General features: G+C 40.4%; 1 protein-coding gene across 17 annotated transcripts in view; it reads left to right on the top strand.

The window, feature by feature from the left end:
* PTPRT (protein tyrosine phosphatase receptor type T) overlaps window positions 1-21879 on the top strand; it is a 1018757-nt gene that overhangs the window by 651577 nt on the left and 345301 nt on the right. For all 17 annotated transcript variants that reach the window (XM_070589264.1, XM_070589262.1, XM_070589256.1 and 14 more), the window contains one exon: window positions 13119-13228. In XM_070589264.1, coding sequence (XP_070445365.1) covers window positions 13119-13228 — 110 coding nt within the window. The remainder of the gene's footprint in view (window positions 1-13118; window positions 13229-21879) is intronic.

Here is a 21879-nt window from a genome sequence, read left to right as displayed (position 1 = left end):
AGGATATACTATATTAATATAATTGATATGTAACATGATTAATCACATATAAGACATATTGTTTCCTCTAATATAGTAAATGTACTTGAATTGTAAGGAGGACTGACATAGCTGAGGAATGAGCACCTGTATGTTCGATGCATTTCTAACAGACGAATCATCTGGGTTCTCAGGTCACAGGAAGCTAGAAGGAGGATGCATATTGCTAGGGATAGGTACACGTATAGTGACAAGATGTCACACATAAAATCAGGACAAGAGGAAAGTGAGAGGAAAGGTATAAAAGGCAGTAACAACAAGGCAGTAAGTAACGCACTGCACGGTCATTTAGTGGAAGGGTGAGAAGCTGTGCACACCTTAGCGAGTCCTGAAGGCATCACTTAATTGGAGCTTGGTACATTTTTGACATTTACAAAGATGACCTTGAGATATCATGAAGGGTAAGGAGAAATGCAGTTATGGTTTCCAAAGGCCCACTGTGAGCTAGGCGTTGTGCTGGGTGTCTTCATTCACACAGTTAATCTCCAGATACCGTGGGGTAGGTGCTATTGATACAGTTGTGTGGAAGAGAAATCTGAGGTTCTGAGAGTTTAAGGAACCTGTCCAAGGCTACCGAGTGACAAATGGCAGAGCCAATAAATAAATCCCAAAATCTTATCTGTGATTTTTTTCCCCTAACCCTATCTAATATACAGTCCTATACCTGGCCAAAATCTCCCTAACACTCTCTCCACTTTACTTCTTTTCTATAGCACTTAGCATTATCTGAAACACATGCACATATAAATATATATGCGCATATATATAGACACACACACACACCTATGTATATGTATTTATTGTCTGCCTGGCACTTGGCAGGTGCTCATCAGCTATTTGTTGAATGAGTGAATATCTGACATCAAAGTTCGTGTATCTTTCAAGATATCACAGGGCCCTGTTCATACACACTGTTTAAGAAAGTGAGGATATGTGTAATATAATTTAGCAATCTTCAAAACCAAGTCATACTGGCTTGCTAGAGCTAATCATTAGTCTCTCTTCCCACCTCTGAGTTCAGTGACATCACATTCTTTCTTGAAACTGGCCATCATGGGGATATTTACACCATGGAAATTGGCAAACACATAGTGTTTTATGTTTTCTGGAAAGCTAGTTGTGAAATGCCTTTTAACACACCACTGTATGGTTCCATTAAAAAGGTATTTGGTGTCTGAAGATGTAAAAATTTATCCAGAAAAAGATTACCTTTTCTCCATCAAGACTGGAAAACACAAGTGGATTGAAATTGTCTAAATCTGTCTTCTCTCCATAAGACTCACTTACAGGTTCTGGTGGCCTCTGAACAATTTTCAAATTATTTTGATTTTTTTTAAGTTAGTTCTGAGCTTCTTTATATGAACGACAACCAACTAATCAATAAATATGGCACCTGGATTGAAGAGGCAAAAAAAAAACAAATGAGTAGACTGGATAAGTAGGAAGGGAAACTTCTGTTGACTGTGCAGGGCTCTGTGCTTTTACATAAGCTGACTTGTTACTTCTCACAACTACCCTCCAAGTTCACCATGTTAGCGCCACTTTTCAGATGTGACAATGAATTGGAAGAAAGGAGAAGAGAAAACTTCCCTGGATCACCTTCTGTCCTCCTTTATGTTGAAATGAAAATTTCCCTTAAATTACCACCTGGCTTTTAGGCACAAGAAAACATCTGGTTTAATTACAGTGAATTTACCTGAACTTACTGACAAGAAGCACAGTTAAAATTAGCAATTTTAGTGCGCTTTTTTTTAAGAGAATGAAATTATAAAGTAATTAACCTTTGTTGTAGAACTCTGTCAAAAGGATGGAAAGTTCCGTGCTGTTAGATAGAAGAAGAAATGAAATTGTGGAACGGGAATATGTGGATTCATTAAAGAATTATAAAGAAAAATGAAGGGTAAAGTGACACAGAATTAGAAGATAAGGCAAAAAAGGAATCTTTCCCCCAGAAGTCTTTTCACAATGAGAGAGAGGAAAAAAAAACAAAGCAAAACCCGGATGAATCAAAAGAAAATTAGTTTGCTTCATTGAAAAGGACTTCTTGACCTGTGAAGTGGTTATGTGGTGTGGTAAAAAGAACATTGACCCGGGGCTAAGACATGCTGGCTTTGCCACTAACAGGTGGCGTGACTGCCCTTCAGCCTTTCTGAACCCACACGTCCACCAGGTGATAGAAGAAGGAAGTGATTCAGAAAATACTTTGGAGACAGAAGGATCTGAGCTCTGTCCAGGCTCCATTCACTACTTTGTTATGCAACCTTGGTTAAATTACTTGCATTCTGTACACTTGGGTGCCCCCATCTGTAAAATGGGGATGACAATCCCACTGGCCTCTTGAAAGTGTACACATGAAAGTCTACTATATGTAAAGCACTTAACTTTCTTTCTGTCAAGATCAATACTAAGTGATGTGTGGCCAATATCAGACACGGCAGACAGATTTTTAATCAAGGGTGTATAACTAGGAAAAACCAAATCAGGAATCTGTGCAAAATTTCTGTTAGTCTTGGGCAAGGGACTATATTAAAATAACCTATAGTACGTCTATAATCTCGATTTCAAACCTCTCACTCTGATCCTATAAGTGAATGAGAGCAGTAGTGTTCCAGTAAAATTTTATTTACAAAACAAGCAGCTGGTTGGATTTGGCTGAAGCCATAGTTTGCTGACCCTTGATCCACACTCATTCCCCTAATTATTTCCTCCAGTCTCTTGGCTTTAGAATCCATCCATATGCTAAAGATTTCCCCAATTGATATTTCCAGGCAAGACTCTCTGTTGCCCTCCAGAGTCACACTGCCCATTCAACCTCTCCACCTGGATGGCTAATGGCCTCTGGAATTAAACAGATCCGGAGCTGACCTCCTCATCATTCCTCAAGCACCGCCAATCTCATTCTTCCCACAGCCTTCTCCATCTCTGTTAATGGCGACTCCAGTTTACTAGTGGCTTGAGTCAAACACCGTGATTCCTCACTTTTATCACTCCCAAGTTCCTGCATTGTACAACTCCAGGGAACACCCTTCACCCTGTATTCTCTATGATTGGTGCCCCCTTGCTTTGTGCGAAGCAGCAGCCCTGCTCTCTCCAAAGATCCTGTCTATCGACACATTCTCTTTGCTCATCCTTCAATATGTATATGACTGACGAGGGCTGAAGGCAAGGGTGGGCCATGGAGCTGGTGGATGGGAGTGGAGGATGGGGAGATCTCAATGTTGTGGGCTTCTTTATATGCCAGTCCTCAGAGCAGAAGAGAGCTCTCACTCCAAGCCTACATGTGAATAAATAAGGATATAAATAAGGAAAGGAGAGGGAGTTAATGAAAGATTCTCCTTAGGAAGAGACAATCCAGTTAAAGAAAGGGACATTGTTGGGACTACATCAAACTAAAAAGCTTTTGCACAGCAAAGGAAACCATCAACAAAACAAAAAGACAACCTAACAATTGGGAGAAGATTTTTGCAAACCGTATATCAGATAAGGGGTTAATATCCAAAATATACAAAGAACTCGTACATCTCAACAACAAAAATACCAACAACCCAATTAAAAAATGGGCAAAAGATCTGAACAGAGATGTCTCCAAAGAAGATATACGACCACCAACAGGCCCATGAAAAGATGTTCAACATCATTAGCTATCAGGGAAATGCAAGTCAAAACTACAATGAGGTATCACCTCACTCTGGGCAGAATGGCTATAATTAACAAGACAGGAAACAACAAGTGTTGGAGAGGATGTGGAGAGAAGGGAACCCTCATACACTGCTGGTGGGAGTGCAAACTGGTACAGCCTCTATGGAAAGCAGTATGGAGTATCCCCAGAAAATTAAGAATAGATCTACCATATGATCCAGCTATTCCACTGCTAAGTATTTATCCAAAGAACTTGAAAACACAAATGCATAAAGATACATGCACCCCTATGTTCATTGCAGCATTATTCACAATAGCCAAGACTTGGAAGCAACGTAGGTGCCCATCAAGGGACGAATGGATAAAGAAGATGTATATATACATAATGGAATGCTACTCAGCCATAAGAAATGATGAAATCCAGCCATTTGTGACAACATGGATGGAACTTGAGGGTATCATGCTAAGTGAAATAAGTCAGAGGGAGAAAGTCAAATACCATATGATCTCACTAATAAGTAGAAGATAAAAACAACGACAAACAAACATATAGCAACAGAAATTGGATTGGTGGTTCCCATAGGGGAGGCGGGGTTGAGGGAGGGCAAAAGGGGTGATTAGGCTCACATGTGAGGGGATGGACTATAATTGGTTTTTGGGTGGTGAACATGATGTAATCTACACAGAATTTGAAATATATTATGATGTACATCTGAAAGCTATATAATGTTATAATCCAATGTTACTGCAATAAAAAATAAATAAATAATAATAAAAAAAAGAAAGGGACATTGTTCCAGGTAACTTCAGGCTGCCCCCCAAAACAGCAAAAAAGTCCGCTCACCAAAAAGAAGCTTTCTGCTGCCTAGTTATTTCCTTTCCCTAACCTTCCTCTTCGCCAACCCCCACTCGCAGCCAAGCAGACTCCTCATCTGGCCAAGTAATGGATGAGTATATTTAATCATTTCCTTTCCCTCTGGGTTAGAAATGTTTAAAACAGGGACTCATGTAATCATTAACAGAACACATTTTGACCCACCAAATTAGACCACCCCGTACCATCTCTTGTAAAGTTGCATAAAGAAAGTTTACCAGATGAAACCAGGTTTCCATTCTTATTGAAGGGGAGTAATCTGATAGTGCAAAGCAAATGTCCTCTAAGCATCACGGCAAGAAACAAGATTTAAAAACAGAACCAGACGCTAATCTGCATTCTCAACAGGACAGATAAATAAACCCTGAGATGGAACATATTCATGGAATGGAAGTTAATAACGTGAAGACATTAGTTCTCCCAGGTAGATATTTGTAAAAGTGTTTAGCACTGTTTATTATATTTATTATTTTTATTTAATAATAAACCCTATAGTATTTATAGTATTTAAGGAGTAAAAACTATAATGAAGAACAAGGTCATGATTATTATGAAGTTAAGAAAGTGGTTACCTTTGGAGGGTATGAGGTTGACTATTAATAAATTAATGAGATGTCTGTTTTATACACTTGTATGGTGGTTATTTCACAATAGAAAGGAAAATATGAGGATACTAAATGTCCTTTTATACCAATAAATTTGACATTTAGGGGATACAGAAAAATTCCTAGTGAAATATAAATTTAAAAGCATGACTCAAAGAAGAAAACCATATGATTCTACAACAATTAGAGAAATAGAATCGGTAATTTAAACTTTTCCGACAAAGAAAACACCAGTCCCAGATGGTCTTACAAATGCAGTCAGACAAACACTCAAGGCACTGGTAACCCCAGTCTTACATCTGCACTTTCAGAGAGCAGAAACAGAAGGAACACGCCTCTTCTCATTTTGTGCCTCCAGTGTAACCTTGATATCAAAACCAGAAAGGCTTACTATGAGGAAAAGGATAATTAGATACAAATATCCCAAACAAAATATTAGCAAACAGTCCGGCACTGTATATAGTTATGAAAAAAAATAGTTTATTTCAGGAAATCAATACTAGTCCAACAGTAGCAAATCCATTAATGTAATTCACTACATTAACAAACTAAGAGAGGGACAAAAACATATCGTGACTACAATAGATGCAGAAAAAGCATTGCTTAAAGCTCATCATGATTTAAAAAGAAATTGTCCTTGTATACCAGGAATGAAAAAGATCTTCTTATCCTGATAAAGAGTAACTATAAGAAACCTGAAAACACCATTCTCAAGGATGAAATAATAAAATCATTTTCTTTAAAATTGGAAAAAACACAGATGCTTATCATTCTCTCTACCAAATATTGTACTGGTGGCTCTGGTTGAAGACAAGAAAATTAAATAAAGAGTTATATAGATTAGAAAAGAACAAAACTGCTATTCACTGCACATGCTATGGTTATTTTCTTAGATAATCCAAAGAAATTTGGACACAAATTATTAGAATTAATAAGAGAATATAGCGTGTTTGCCAAAGAAGTCAACATTAAAAAGTCAATTTCATTTCCAGTCACCTAGCAAGAATGTGGTAGTTTTTAAAAATATGCTATTTACAATAGCAACAAAAATATATAGTATTTAGGACTAAATGTAACAAAAGTTTTCAAGATGTACAGTATTTATAAATGTATGAGGCACTGAAAAACATTAAAGATCTAAATAAGAGATATGCCATGTTTATGAATTGGAAAACTCAATATTATAAAGACATAATATATAAAGACATAAATTATCTCCCAATTGATCTATAATTCATGCAGTTTTGATATAAAAATCAGACATTTTGTGAAAATTTACAAGCTAGTCGTAAAGTGTACATGCAAGGAAAAAAGGCAAGAATAGCTAAGATAGTGGTATTGTGGTATTGACACAGGGATAGTCTAATAGAACTATTGAACAAAATAGAGACAACGTAGAAATAGACCTGTACATCTGTGGAAATGTGATGGAAGGCAAAGGCAGCATGGCAGATCACTTGAGTCAATAAAATTTTCTTTCATTAAGTGGTACTGGGATGGGGAGGAAGAATTGAAACTGGATCCCTACCTCACACTATACATGAAAGCACAATTGCAGATGAGTTGAAGACATTTTATAAAAGGCATAACTTTAAAACCGTTTGAAGAAAATCTAAGAGAATATTCTTATGACCTCAGGGTAGAGAAAGGATTTCTTAAAGAAGAATAAGAGGCATCTAAATACTAAATTTGCTAATATTTTGTTTGCATTTATTATTTTTGTTTGAGTTTATCTGGCCCTGAGATAAGCATTCACATGCAAGTAGTTTGTTTAGGAGATGGTCCAGGCCACACTGATAAGGAAGTGAGGAAGAGAGTCAGGGAAGGGGAAGATGCCAATACAAGGTGTGTTATCAAGAAAATTACCATGTGAATAACTGGGTTTTAGAACAGTGCCACTCCGAATGTGATCCAGGGACCAGCATAGACTCAGGAAGTCTTTCTGGTCCATGACAAGATAATTACAGAAACAGAGAATAAGTCTTTAAAAGAGAGGAGCTTGCATTTTCTGTTTTTTTATTTCACTTTTACTTTTTGAGTTTACTTTCCTATTACTCATTTTTTTTGTACTTTATGATAATATTGATCCACAGTGGGTTGGAAATAACTAAGATTTCAGTATTTGAGCTAGTTTGAGAAGTATTAATAGAAAATGTCTCAGAGTGAATGCAACCGAGTGATAAGGACTAGGATATTCATCCATCACCTTTCTTTTCATTGTCTTTCATTACTTGAAGGAGTTTTGGGGCATTAACTCTGGCACTTCTTGCTTGCTCTGTGTGGAGACCAGGTTTGCTTTCACAGCCTTCAGTAGAGCAGCAAGTGTTTTACTGAAGGGTTAGTATATGGGTGGGGCACCAACAGGATCCGCCACTAAGTCTTTTTTTCCCCCCAGCTTTATTGATAAATAAAACTGTATATTTAAGATGTACAACATGATGATTTGATATACATATACATTGTGAAATGATTACCACAATTAAGTTATTAAGTCTTTCTTTCTCCCATGCAAAAAAAGAAAAACTCTGATAGATTTGACTACAAGTTTAAGAACTGTGTATTTATCCAAAGGTGATATAAAAAGAAAAGGAAGACACAAACTGAGAGATTTTTATAACACATATAGCCAATGAAAGGATCAATAACAAAGATATGCAAAGAACTTCTACAAATCAATAAGAAAAGGACAATAATGCCCAAGAAACAGTAGAAGATGCTCAGCCTCTTTAGCAAATAGGTAACAGCAAATTAAACCTCAATGAAGGATCATTGCACACTTACTGGATCATCTGGAATTTACAAACCTGACAATACCACGTGTTTGTAAGGATGTAGAGATGTGGGAACCTTTAGAACGTTGCTGAAGGGAGTATAAATTGCTATCACCACTTTTGAAATTAATTTGGCATTGCTCATAGAACTGAAGATATATATGCCCTTAGTCTACCAATCCCATTCCTACGTGTACCTTAATGAAATCTTGTATATGTTCAAGTGAATGTACAAAAATATTCATAGGAGCAGTGCTCTAAGATAGCCCCACTGGGAAACAGCTTTAATGTATATCTATAGTAGATGGTAAAATAAATAAGACTATATTCATAAAATGGAGATGAATGAAATACAACTACATGTGTCAACATGGATGAATCTCAAAACAATGTTGAGTGACACATGCAAATTGCACAATACAAACACACAATTCCATGTATATGTAAAGAAAACCAGGAAAAACTAAATGGTATTTTGTCTTGGGATAAATGTATATATTTATAACTCCAAATAAATATAAAGAGAATATATATAAATATAAATATAAAATTCGGGATAGTATACGATTTTTTTTTTTTTGGTGAGGGAAGAGAGAAGAAGTCAACAGTGTGGTCACACACGATGCTTCAATGATACAGTGATGTTTTATCTCTGAGAGTGGATAGCGGGTATATGTGTGTTCATTTCATAATTATTCTTTAAGCTGTGCATTTATTACATATACTTTTGTCTTATATGTTTTATAAGAGAAACTTTTTAATATAATGCAAAAATAATATGAGCAAAAGTAAGGAAGTCCTAGGAATACAATTTGTAAGAAATTTTAAAAAAATATCTTTTTCAACTGAGGGAGCTAAAAAGAAACATTAATAAATAAAGATTATACAGTATTACTGGTAGGAGTACGCATTATAAAAAGGTGTCATTTGCCCCCCAAAGAAGTGAAGAATGCAACTGAAATAAAAATTTTGGTGGCACATTTTTGAAGTTTCATAAAATTATTCCAAATTTCTTCTGTAAGAATAAAAGAATAGTGATAGCCCAGAAAACTTTGCAAATGAAGAACAATAAAAGAAAAAGACTTGTTCTATTGACTATCAGAGCATGTTATATCAACACAACAGAGAGATACTGTCAGAGTAGAAGTTATGACTCAATGAAATAGAACAGAAAGCCACACAACATATGCCAGGATGTATAATAATTTAACATGGTAATAAAATGGCATTTTAAATCACTGGAGGAAGTTCTGACTTAGTCAATTGATTGTCTTAAGAAAACTGTAAAGAACTATAGTTAGATTTCTACTTTGTACAATATGTAAGATAGATTCCAGATGGATTAAAGTGTCAGCATCTCTGTATTCAGCTTGCGTTCCACTTCTCAGTGAATAAACCTTCTCTACTCTTCCCAAATTCCCGAGGAAACTCCTCCTCCACTGCACTTTTGGTAGATGGTTTTACCCTCTCTTCTCAAGAAAATGGAGGCATTAGGACAGCTCAACTCCCCCTCCAGATCATCTGCACGTTTCTTTCCTCTCCTATCTTACAGAGGGGAAAGTATTTTCTTTCCACCTGCCCTGCTCCTGCCTTTTAAGGACCCTGCCAATGTCAGTTATTCTCTCTCTCTTTCCCACCTTTCTACCTCTTACTTCAGTTTTAGATTTTTCCCGTCTTTGGGAGAGGGCACTACTTAGGTTCCATGTGTCATCCCTGCTTCTTCTTGCATTCCCCTCCCTTTCACAGCCAAAATAGTTTACTTGTCTCAGCACAATCGCTCCCCTTCCACTCTCATCCCCACCCACTGCAGGATGACTTGTGACACCAACGTTCTCCCTAAATTACTCTTGCTCGGGTCACAAGTGACCTTGAAGACACTAAATTCAATGGGGAGACATAAGGTTGCATATTACTTGACTACTCAGCCACATCTGTTGCTGTTAAGCAGTCCCTTCTTGATCCTCCCTTGTCTGCTTCAATCACAGCTCACTTTTTTGGTTTTCTGGTTGTTTCTCTGAACATGGCCTCCCAGTTTCTCCATTTCCTTGTTTTATCCTAATTGTTAAGATTGGAGTTCCTCTTGTTTTCGTCCTAGACCTGCTTTTTTTTCTGTGTTTTCTCCCCAAATCCCTCCAGTTGTGGGTCCTTCTAGTTGTGGCACGTGGGATACTGCCCCAGTGTGGCCCAATGAGTGGTGCCATGTCTACACTCAGGATCCAAACCAGCGAAACCCCGGGCCGCCAAAGTGGAGCCAACCACTCGGCCGGGGGGACGGCCCCTAGACCTGCTTTTTTTGTTCCCCTCTACACTCTTGCTACAAGATCTATTCCCTGCCCATGGTTTCAATTTCTAAACATTGATCCCAGTCTCATATATCCAGTTACTACTCAACATCGCCACTTGGGTGTCTGACACACACTTCAAATGAAGTATGGCAAAAACTGAGCTCACCAGCTTCCTTTCCAAAACTAGTCCTCTTCTAGGCTCCCTCTCTGTGAACAACTCTCTGATCCACCCCAGTTGTATAAAACAGAAGATCTGGGAGCTTCCCTGACACATCTCTTCCCCCCTTCACCCTTATCCATCACCACCAAATCATGTTAGTTTGGCACCCTCAAATCTCCTACACAGCCTGCTCTCTTCTCTACTACCATTGCCCTAGTCCAAGCTACCATCTTTTCTCCCCAGGGTGGCATTTCTGCTTCCCCTCTGGCCCTCACAATGGTGTTCATCACACTTCAACATCCATTCTCCACCCTTTTGCCCTAGGAACTTCTATTTATCCATCAACTCTCACTTATTTTCCACGTATTATCCTGACTTGCCAGACTAGATTTTTTCTACTTGTTATAATTCTCCCAACACCTTGTGCCTTTACCTCAAAGTCCTGATAACAACTTAAGAAGATTAATTAGGAGTGTAATTATTTATTTAATGTCTGTCTCCCTTTCCAGAATACAAGCTTTATCAAGAATTTGACTATATCTTTCTCTGTCACTGGTGTACCCCTCGTGTCCACCACAGTCCCTTGGTCATATTAAATATTCAACAAATATTTGTGGAAACAATTAGTGGATAAGGAGAAGCAATAAGAGATCTGACTACTTAGAAGCTCCTACACACCTAAAAGATTTAAAAAGCAAATGAAAAAACTGGCAAAAATTTTTGTAACCTATGCAAAAAAGCTATGTCCTTAAAAACAGATTATAATTACAAACCCGTAAGACAACGATGAGCAAAAATGAAGAGCCATACAGGAAAATGAGCACAGGGTATAGAGAGCATGTTCATAAAAGAATCGATGCAAATGGCCAATTAAACAGAGAAACAAATCTGCACTCTCCAGCATTTTAAAAAAGATACACACACGTACACTTAATTTTTTAAATAGTCAGTGTTGGCAAGGATTAGAAATAGGCATATTCTTCTGTTGGGGAGCCAAGAATGGTAGAAACTTTCTGGAAGACAATCTAGTAATATGTGTCAAAAGCATTAAAAGTAAAGTAGTTCATCTACTTTGGCCCAATAAATTAATTTCCAAGAATTTATCTTAGGGACATCAGCAGAGTTGCATGCAAATACTTATTTATAAGAATGCTCATTGCAGTGTTACTTATAATCGTAAAGAATTCAAGCCAACTTTAATGCCCAATAATAAAGGATTGGTGACTGTAATGGGTCGTATCCTTCTCTGAGCAGCCATTAAAATGCATGGCCCCAAAGAGCACTTAAGGATTTTTTTTTTAATCTGTGATTTATTTAGCGATAAAAGAAGGTCACAACACAACATACACAGTAGGAGTTTACTTTTTAAAATTAAAATATACATATGCATAGGCATAAAAATACGGGAAAAATATCTGCAGTTATGGGGATTATGAATGATTTTGTTTTCTTTTTTTAACCTTTTTGTATAGTCTTAATATTCAACAGATTCTGTGTATCATGTCCATAATGACAAAAACTAAATATGTTTTAATTTAACAATAGGGAACTGATTCCAACATATGGTCACGGCTAAATCTAGAGAGGCATAGTGTGATGATTAAGAGTATATGCTTTGAAGCTCACAGACAGGTGTTCAGCTCCCTCTTTACAACTTAAGAGCCATATGACCTTGAGCAAGTTATTTAATTCTCTTAGCCTCGGTTCTCTATCAGCTCAATGGAGAAAATACATACTGGGCAGAGCTGTTCTGTCACTTAGATGAGGTAATGTATGTAAAATTCTGGTCAAAGAGTAAGCGCTTAGTAAAAATACCTGCTTTTCTAATGCCAAAATATAAATAGATCAGGTAACGATTTACATGAATTCATGATTTTTTAGAAGGTTATAACTGGAAGTCTGGGGAATCATTCATTGTATGGTTCAGCATCCTCCAGACTGTCATAATGATGGTGGAATCCAGCAGGAGGATGCTGGCAGGAAGACTGACCTGGGTATAGAAGCAGTCCAGGAAGGGTTTTGCTCATTAGGGCAAAATGCTGGCGTAGGTCATTTATTCACCTATTTGCCCAAACAGCAAATGGTTATTAAAGGTCTACCATGTGCCAGGCATTGGCAACTCAGCAGTGAGACGAACTAGCTGCTTTCTTGGAGTGAGGCAAGCTGCTTCTAATTGGATTGAGGTTTCAAGGCATATTGTACCTGCTGTATTCAGGAATTAGGAAACTGAGGGAGCACTTCCTGTAGCTGGAAAAATGTTGGAAGGGTTAGGAAAACGATAGCGAAACTCACTTTTCTTTCTTCAAATAGCGATCCCAAGGAAAGAAGCTACTTCCAAAATCCCACCTGCTGGCAGGTCTGGGGCCTACTGATGCCCTCCCTACCTTGGTCAGGTTTAGTTCAAGAACAAACTTGCTCAGCCTGCAAATGAAAAGCCATTGGCCTTCCAGGAGAGGGGTTAGCAAACTACGGCCCATGGGTCAACTCCAGCCTATTGCCTGTTTTTAGAAATTAAGTTTTATCAGAATGCGGCCTCACCCATTCATTTACTGATTGTCTACGACTGTTTTGTGCTACAAGCACAAAGTTGAGTAACTGCTACAGGGACTGTATGGCCCATAGAGCCTAAAATGTTTATTATTTGATCCTTTATAGGAAGACTTCTCCGGCTCCTATTCTAGGTCAATGGAGCTGGAGAAATGAGATAGAAGGTACCATTAAGTTCCTAACTTTTCCCTTCTGTAGTTCCAGGAGCTGTTCCTCTAGAATCCATCCAAGGGGGGCCCTTTGAGGAGAAGATCTACATCCAGTGGAAACCTCCCAATGAGACCAATGGGGTCATCACACTCTATGAGGTAAGGTGGTCCCTTTTGCTGTATCAGCTGCCTCGGCTTTTTCAATTGACTTCAGCTGGAAGTTGGTGAATACCTACTGTGTGCAAAGCTCTATTGAGGACATGGAGGTGAGTGAGACTCAACTTACCAAAAGGTTTCTGACAATACAGTGAGAGGAAAACATAAGCATGTACTGTTGAGGTGTCTTCATGGCCCCAGTGACAAAGACAATTGGACATGCCATGCACTGAGGTGACTTTTGATCTCTTCAGCAAAGGGGTCAGGACTCAGGGAGTCAGATTACCCCAGTTTGCCTGCGAAGACCCAGGCCTGGCAAACAGTAGTTACAGTTCATCTGGAAAACTGCAATTCTCACATGATGCTCATCCTACCCATATCAGGCCCTGGGCTTCCAAAAGAATCCCAGTGTCATTCTCTACTCTGGGGGTACATGATCCTTGAGCTCTCACGTTGCAGCACGAGAGGTACTCTCGCAGTATAAGAGGTGCTCATACTGTGGCCAAGGCATCTGTTTTTGTCACCTAGGTGATGGAATCAAAAGCTCCCCTCCCAGGATTAGCAGAGCCTTATCATATCCTCAGGCGGGAATACACCCATCAAGCCAACACAACGTGGCTTCCTGAAAACTTGCGAAATTAGAACAAATTGCTCTAATTCATTGCAAAACAAAACCAAACAAACAGAAGAACAATAAGGCTGACATCACTAAATTCTAGCATTGGGATGTGAACAAGATTTACTCTCCTTTCACCCCTTATAACCTGAGACACCAGGAGATTGAGATATAGGCTACAATATAAAAACACAGCAATGCATGGGAAGGGCATGGAAGCCAAAGCTGGACAAATGGAATCTAGCATCTTAGTAGTTCTACCATAGTCTCAAATGACTTTTGGCAAGTTCTTCCTCTCTCCAAGCCTCAGTTTCCTCATCTGTAAAATGGGGGTGGTAATCACCGCTTCAGGGTTCCTCTAGGGAGTCTGAGGGGGAGAGGATACAAACATTTCCAGGCTGAAATGCACGACAACCCCATGGAGGAACTTAAGACACAGAGCGCTCATGGAGACACGTACACCTATGGAGGGTAGGCTTGGGGAAGAACATCTCTGCCATAAGGGAGGATGAGCTCTGGGAAGAAAGTCAAGGAGTACTTGAGGAGAGAACAACATTCATGGTTAATCTGATGGACACAGAAGCTCTATAGAGAGACCTGGATGGACCTCAGAGCTCTCTGAGGAAGGAGAAAACTATGCATCATGTACAAAGTCTTTGAGAAATTACCTTCAGAAAACGCCTTGTCACTAGATCCAGCCTTCCTCAGAAGAGCTAGCATCTCCATTTTAGAAATTGTAGGGAGCTTGGTGAAGCTCTTAGGGTCAGCACATGGAAGGAGGGAGCAGACATCCAACCCCACCATTTATGAGCCATCTTGGGCCACAGGGTTGGGAGAAGCTTCTTTCTCGAGGATGCTGCTAGAGGAAGGATGGTACTCATACTGATAGACCTTGTCTAGGATGTTTTCAAAACCTTTTCAGGGAAGTGAGGGGCTGGAAACTCAACTGAAACAATCATTTCAAAGCTACATGCTGTTCTTTGTAAAGCAGAGGCCACAATTATACACACACAAATGAAATCAAGATCTATTGTGTGCGGCAACCTGTTCTTTGTAAAGCAGAGGGAAAGGACTCAGAATTTAGAGAGTTTGGTTGTTTGGTACTGTTATATAAATGGCTCTCTATGTCAGATATTCAAGAACTTTGGAATTCACAGGCCAGTAATACTGCAAAAGGTTTGAGGGAACCAACATGGAATACTTCACTATCTTTTATTAGCATCATTTCATAAAAGACATAATTTCAAAAATGTAGCTAGGACAAAATTTCAGAATAAAAGGCATTCCTTCAAATTGAAATGTAGACTTATGAATAACTCATGACAGCCTCCTTATGTTTATTCATTTTGCCTTGAGTTGATGACAACTTGTCTTGAAAAGACCCTGGTCCTTGTACCTACCTGCTCTTGGAAACCACTAATCTAGGCCATTTTGCAGGCAGAGTCACATGTGGGCACAGACGTCTTCCTGGGGATCAATATACCTCTTCCTCTAACAGGATTATGCACTGGACTGGGAGAGGAAACTCTTGACTGCTATTCCAGGATAAGCAAAAAGAAATATAGAGAGAACAAGGATGCAAACGCAAGTGTGAGTTAGACACCCTGTTTGAGCAATAGCTTCCTGAAGTTGAGGCATTGTTATATGATACATACTCTGGAGCTCTGGGTGCAAAGGTGGGCACAGATTGGGACAATGCACCTTTCTTCTCACTTTTATGTGAACTCAGTGCCTTGTGGATTTTCGAAGACCAGATGCCAGGGATGTTGGCATTCCCAGGATGGATTCTACTGGAAACAGCTATGGTGAGACATCTTCAAGTAGCTTCTTGGCTGCTACTTGGGTTCTGATGACAGAGACCCAGAGCTAGAAAGCTGAAATTGACTGATTTACTTGTGGGCATTTGAGGATGCCTTCTGGGAACATGTCAAAATCCTTGGATGAAGCTGTGAAGGGAGCTAAGGTTGTGGACTTAGGCCATAAACATGGCTGTGACACCATGTGTATCACATGCTGGCAAGGCCTCAGAAGTTAAGAATGTTGACTTTTGAGATCAGACAGCTTAGTTCTGAATCCCAGCTCTGCCACTTTCTTGCTGTGTAACCTTGGGTATATTATGTAACCTCTCATTTAAATTTATTTATAAACATAAATATATGTTTAGTACTGTATTTGGCATTTAGAAATAGCATTAATAAATGTTAGCTCTTATCATTACATAAAAATGAGGAAATTAAGACTCAGAGTGATGAAGTGAAAAGACGAAGGTGATCCAGCCAATATGGCCAATTCATGAGTCCTGAATATAAGTGTGGATGTCTTGCCCCTTACGCAGTGTGGTCCGTGGACCAGCAGCATCAACATTACCTGGGATCTGAATAGAAATACAGCATCTCAAGACCCGCCAGACCGCCTGAATCAGAGTCCCCATTTTAACAAGATCCCTGGGTGATTCATATGGGCATTAATGTTTGAGGAGCACCGCTCTAGACCACATTACCCTTTAGAAAGTTTGAGCACTTGACAAGAGAGTGTGTCCTCCTGAGCAGAGACAGGACGTCCCCTCCACGCTGCTCTCAACCCAATTCTGCCCCAGACAGTAAGCAGGAGACTTTGCTTTTAAAGACATTTATAACAGAATATGTGTTTATGAGGCAATTTCCAAATTTAATTAGATGAAACCAATTGGATTTTTTAAATTAGGTTCTGGTTGTAATTCCTAGAGAGAAATCCATAAATTACAAATCACCCTCTTCTGGTCTCAAAAAGTGTATTTTGTGACCAAGAAAAATAAGGTAACACAAATGGAAGAGAAATCCAGGATTGTCTGTAGCTTCCTATGTACAACCTTGGACTCAGCAAAGACAAAATCCAAAAAAAAAGAGGGAGGAGCATTATGACAAAATATTGTAAATATTGTTAAATGCAGCAGGTCCAAGTAGTATGTAGAATGTTAAGATTAAATTTCCTTCCCCATGAGTCCAAGTTACAACCCCTGGGTCTGTCCTTGACAATTCTGCCCCCCAAAATCTGAGCGGCTTGAAGTCTCATTCTGTCTCTGGCTTCAGTCCCCTCTTTGTAACATGAAGGTGTCAGACTGTCCCATGCTTCAACTAGGTAAGAATCAAGAGAAAAACAAATCCATGTCAAACCCACAAAATCAGAGGGTTTGGAGTTGCTTTGCTGTGAAAACCTTTCCTGTGACCAGAGGCTTCGAAGGTAAAGCAGTGATGACACCTGAAGAAAAACAGCTAGTGCAAAGCCCCTGGGATGGGAATGACTTTGACACGTTTGACAAATAGCAAGGAGGCCAGAGTGATGAAGCTTTGTGAGCCTGGAGGACAGTGGGGAGACCATGGGGGAAGTGGGTGGGCAGGTCAGGTTAGGCAGGACTCCTAGAGTTTGTGTTCTATCCTAGGAAGAATGGAAAGCCCTTGGAGCACTTTAAGCAGAGGAATGAAGGAATTAGATTTATGTTATTAAAAGATCACCTGGCTGTTGTGTGGCTAATGGGCTGTGGGTATACAAACATCTTGGGGACATCTGGGAAATGTAACAAAGACAAGGACACTTCTATCATCTATGATATTGCAACGAGTGCTCAGCTATTTATTGGAAAATCTTGTACCCGGGTAGAAGATATGAAAACTTTGTCACATCTGCCTCTTTCCTGCTGCTAACTCTGACTTTGACACCTTCCTTTCAGTCAGGAGTTCTTATCTTGATGGGCCCCCTGGCACTAGGGACTGTTAGATCCTGGGCCTCCCTTCCCTAAGGGATGGGAGTCTAGCCTTGACCACGATGCCACCCCAAGGCTGTGAAATGGCTTAATTCTCCAGCAGCCATGACCTCTCTCCCTGCCCACTGCAGTGGGAGCTCAGAATGCTCATGAGAGCCCACTGAGGCCAGCTCACCTCCACTGCGACAGGAAGTATTAGGATGAATTAGACCAGGGCCTCAGATCTTCAGGGATTTGCACTTTAGAGGGAATGCAGAATGCACTTTGTGACACTTCCTAACAGAGTGACAGATAGTGTGTAGAGAGAGGTAGCGTCAGAGGCTTCATGCCCACCAGCCCACGGATCAACATCACCTGGGAGCATGTCAGACATGCAGAATTGCAGGCCCCAGACCAGACCCACTGAATCAGAGTCTGTGTTCTATCCAGATCTCCAGATGATTCACGTGCTCATTAAACTGTGAGAACCACTGGTCTAAGAGACATTCTAGAATTTCCTAATCTGGATCTGGAAAGCTCTGCTTGATGCAAACACTGCAGTCCTTGGATGAATAACATGGCCAGTGAATGAAAGGAGGATTGTCTCTGCTCACATGGGGTCCAACCAGCTGAGCCTTTTCACAGGGATGTGGAAATCATGCCGTTCCTGTAGACTTTTCCAGAGCCCTGCTTGGCTTTGAAGGAGATATCAGGGCTCCCCAGTCAGGGCCTGTATGTGAAGAAGGTTGGTGTGGACTCTCCTGTTCTGATTCAGATCTTGTGAACAACACAGCTCACCAACAAACAGACCATCCCAACTGCAGACTGGCACTTACAGCCCGAATATGAGGTCACAGGGGAGACAATCCAGCCAAAGAGTTGTCTAAAAACTCCTCGATAAAATCATTCATAGACAAGCTGTTCCGAGTCCATGAAAAACAGTAATCAATATGTGTTTCAATTCAATTAATTGTTCTCATCTCTGTCCAAAAATAAAAATCGCACAGTGTGAAGGAATTGAGCCAGAGGATGTTACACCAGCAACTGGGTTAACGAAGTGTGAAAATATTTAAAATTCAGACATAGGAAGCTTCCCAGTAAGCCTTTCTGTTTAGCAGTCAAAATCACCAAGTTTCTAATTACAGTGTATAAATCTGAGAAGCTTAAAGGGAATGAGAGGACCCTAATGAGGCAAGAATGGGTGTCTTGATTATGCTAGAGTTGATTGACATTTATCTTGCAAGTTATTCTAGGCGCCTGGCGTCCAGAGTTAAATAAAACACAGACTTTGCTTCAATAAAACCAGGCGCTCGTTCGTGTGTGGGAGTGCCTTTAATAGGTGCGATGGGTCAGAGGGTTGTCAATATTGTTCCAGCATACAGATGGTTGGATTTAATCTGAATCAGAAGCACAGGACCCAGGAATCAACATTCCATCAGAGTGCACTGCAAGAAGGCTGGGCACATCTTTTGAGACACACAGGAGTTCTGCACAGGACTGGTGCAGATACCCACTGGTGGGGCGGGGGGAGGGGGGACAGCTGCCTGGATGAGCTCATGAGCAAGCTCTCAAAGAGAGACACTCAGGAGGTGCCTGGCTAAGTTTGGATGTTGGGACACCCCTTCGTCTTGTCCTTAGAGTTGAATATAATGGCCACTCAGGGCTCACTCATCCCAGGCACACTCATGGCTCTAGTCCACAGAGGAGCAGTGGGGAGGATGGGATGTGGTCTCCATGGGTAGCAGGGAGTGACTAATACAGCCCGAAGCAAGAATTTGCATAATTCAAACTGTATCTATGTTAATTAGTATACACAATTTGCATAACACAAGTGGCTATTGGGTATAACTTGAGCCAGGCTGTTAACTAGGAAAAAGTTCTTGTTTCTTTTGAATTGTTTAAACCGGAAATGTGAGAATGATCCATTCTGCCCCACCTACTACACATCTAATGCTCTAGAAAATTCAATTGTTTCTCCTGCTGAAATAGACACAGGTTAGGTCACAGGTTAGGTTAGATGGCCCCATCTTCACCACCATCCTGTTCTGAGCGTACATCTGATGTCTGGACCCATTTCAGGACCTTTCCTGCCCATCCCCCATCCAGACTTCCTCTATTGTGCCTCTCCATGCTGCAGCCAGACAGAGCATCTTAAAAGGTACATCCAGGGGCGGCCTGGCGGCGCAGCAGTTAAGCGCGCACGTTCCACTTCTCGGCATCCCGTGGTTTGCCGGTTTGGATCCTGGGTGTGGACATGGCACCGCTTGGCACACCATGCTGTGGTAAGTGTCCCACATATACAGCAGAGGAAGATAGGCACAGATGTTAGCTCAGAGGCAATTTTCCTCAGCAAAAGGAGGAGGATTGGCAGCAGTTAGCTCAGGGCTAATCTTCCTAAAAAAAAGAAAAAGTACGTCCAATGGTGTTGCTTCCCGACTTGGGCTTTATCTAAACTTTAGGGCTCTGAATGACCTGGCCCCTGCCTGTCTTTCTAACTTCATCTCCTGTCCTTCTCATTGCTTCCTGTGTACCAACCCCTCTAGCCTTCTAGCGTTTTCTCAAGCTCACCCAGTTCTTTGCAGCTCCTGTGGCTTTGTGAACATAATTCTTTCTGCCTATAACAGTTTTCCCTTAATACTTCTCATTGCTTGCTCCTTCCTATTCTTCACCTCCACGAGGTTTTTTCCTGTGGCTGTTGACTTTATCTAGCACTTTCATACCATTTTCGCAACATGCGCTTATTTTGTTGGTGGGCTTTAGTATCATCCAGTGCCCTATTGGATCCTTAGTCCCGTAATGCTATGGGATATAGGATCATTATTTTATGTCTCTACTTGGCTGGGCCGTGGTGCCCAGATATGAGGTCAGACATTATTCTGGATGTTTCTGTGATGGCGTTTTTGGATGAGATTAACGTTTAAATGGATTTGGAGGAAAGCAGATTGCCCTCCATATGTGGAGGGGCCTCATCCAATCAGTTGATGGTCTGAATGGAACAAAAGACTGAGCTCCCTTGAGCAAGAGGGAATTCTACCTGAGACGACCTTCAGACTTGAACTGTGACATTGGCTTTTCCCTACTTCTCTGGTCTGACAAACTTGGCTCTTGGACCTAATACAGGCCATATTTGTTTTTCTTTTCAGTGTGTCCTAAAGGTGAAAAATAGTAGCTTGCACATAGTATATGCTCAATAAATATTCCTTGAGTGACTGTGTGGATTCATGCTTTACTTTACCAAGGAGTAACGGCAGAAGTTTTGTTTAAGTAATTTAGCATTTGCAAACCTGGTTGAACATTGGAATATACCTTGAGAGCCCCCAAAATGTAGACAAATATATAGGTAGGTAGATACATAAATGGATGGATGGATGGATGCCTGGGCCTCACTGCAGTCCAAATAAATCAGAGTCTCTGGGGGAGAGGTTCTATCAATGTGGGTTTTTTTCTAAGTCCCTTGCAAGATTCTCATGTACATCCAGGTTTGGGAGGAAGCGCTGCGTAAAATGAATCTGATCAGTCTACTCTGATGGGTTATCCTAGCCAAATAGCTGCTAAGTAAACACACTCTTGACCCCGGCTTCATTCCCACTCTGCCAGAATCCAACTCTATCTGATGTTACACTACAGCCAACTCCCTCATGCACAGGCAGGTGCTAGGTACTAATTTTTTGAGGCTCATATTCAAGAAGCATTGGCCTTTTCTCCTTAAGGTTGCTAACCAAACAGTTTGTAGAGTAATTGAATGCGCACAGGGCCTTGTCATTCTGTCAATATCCCTTTGCATTTTACTACTGGCATCTTGCAACTCTGATGTCTGAGCCTACCATAGACCCTAGCTTATAAATCTTTTTCTCTCTCCTGTATAGTAGAAGTTAGTTCTGTTGTTTATCTGTGAGATTAAAAAAGACATACACATACACAAAACTTAATAGATTTGCCCAGAGGCCTTCCCTAAATCTTAAAAGTCAGGGCCCTGGGATGTCTAGGAGCCATTTTTTCTAACCCTCGGCCCATCACTCAACCTCCATAGGATGTTTCTCTTCCAGAGAATTGAAAAATTCAAGCATCCCTGGGTAGATGCCATACACAGTTCTGCTGGGCTGACAGGCAGGTTGACAGGTGTTTCAGTAGAAACAGCTTCAGGTTAAAAAGAATGCTTTCTGGCACCGAATCTGGAAGGAAAGGAAGTTGTGTTCTGAAGTGAGTAAGTTGCATTTATGTAAGTGGGACCATTAGAGCTGCCTGTCATCCACTTGTGGAATATCAAGAATGCCTATATATTTGCCTCAGGGTGTTTCTTTTTTGTTGTTACAACAGAGA

Source organism: Equus przewalskii, chromosome 21 (genome assembly GCF_037783145.1).
Source record: "Equus przewalskii isolate Varuska chromosome 21, EquPr2, whole genome shotgun sequence".
NCBI lineage: Eukaryota > Metazoa > Chordata > Mammalia > Perissodactyla > Equidae > Equus > Equus przewalskii.
Note: the sequence above shows the minus strand (reverse complement) of the source record. Positions and strands in the feature narration are given on the sequence as shown.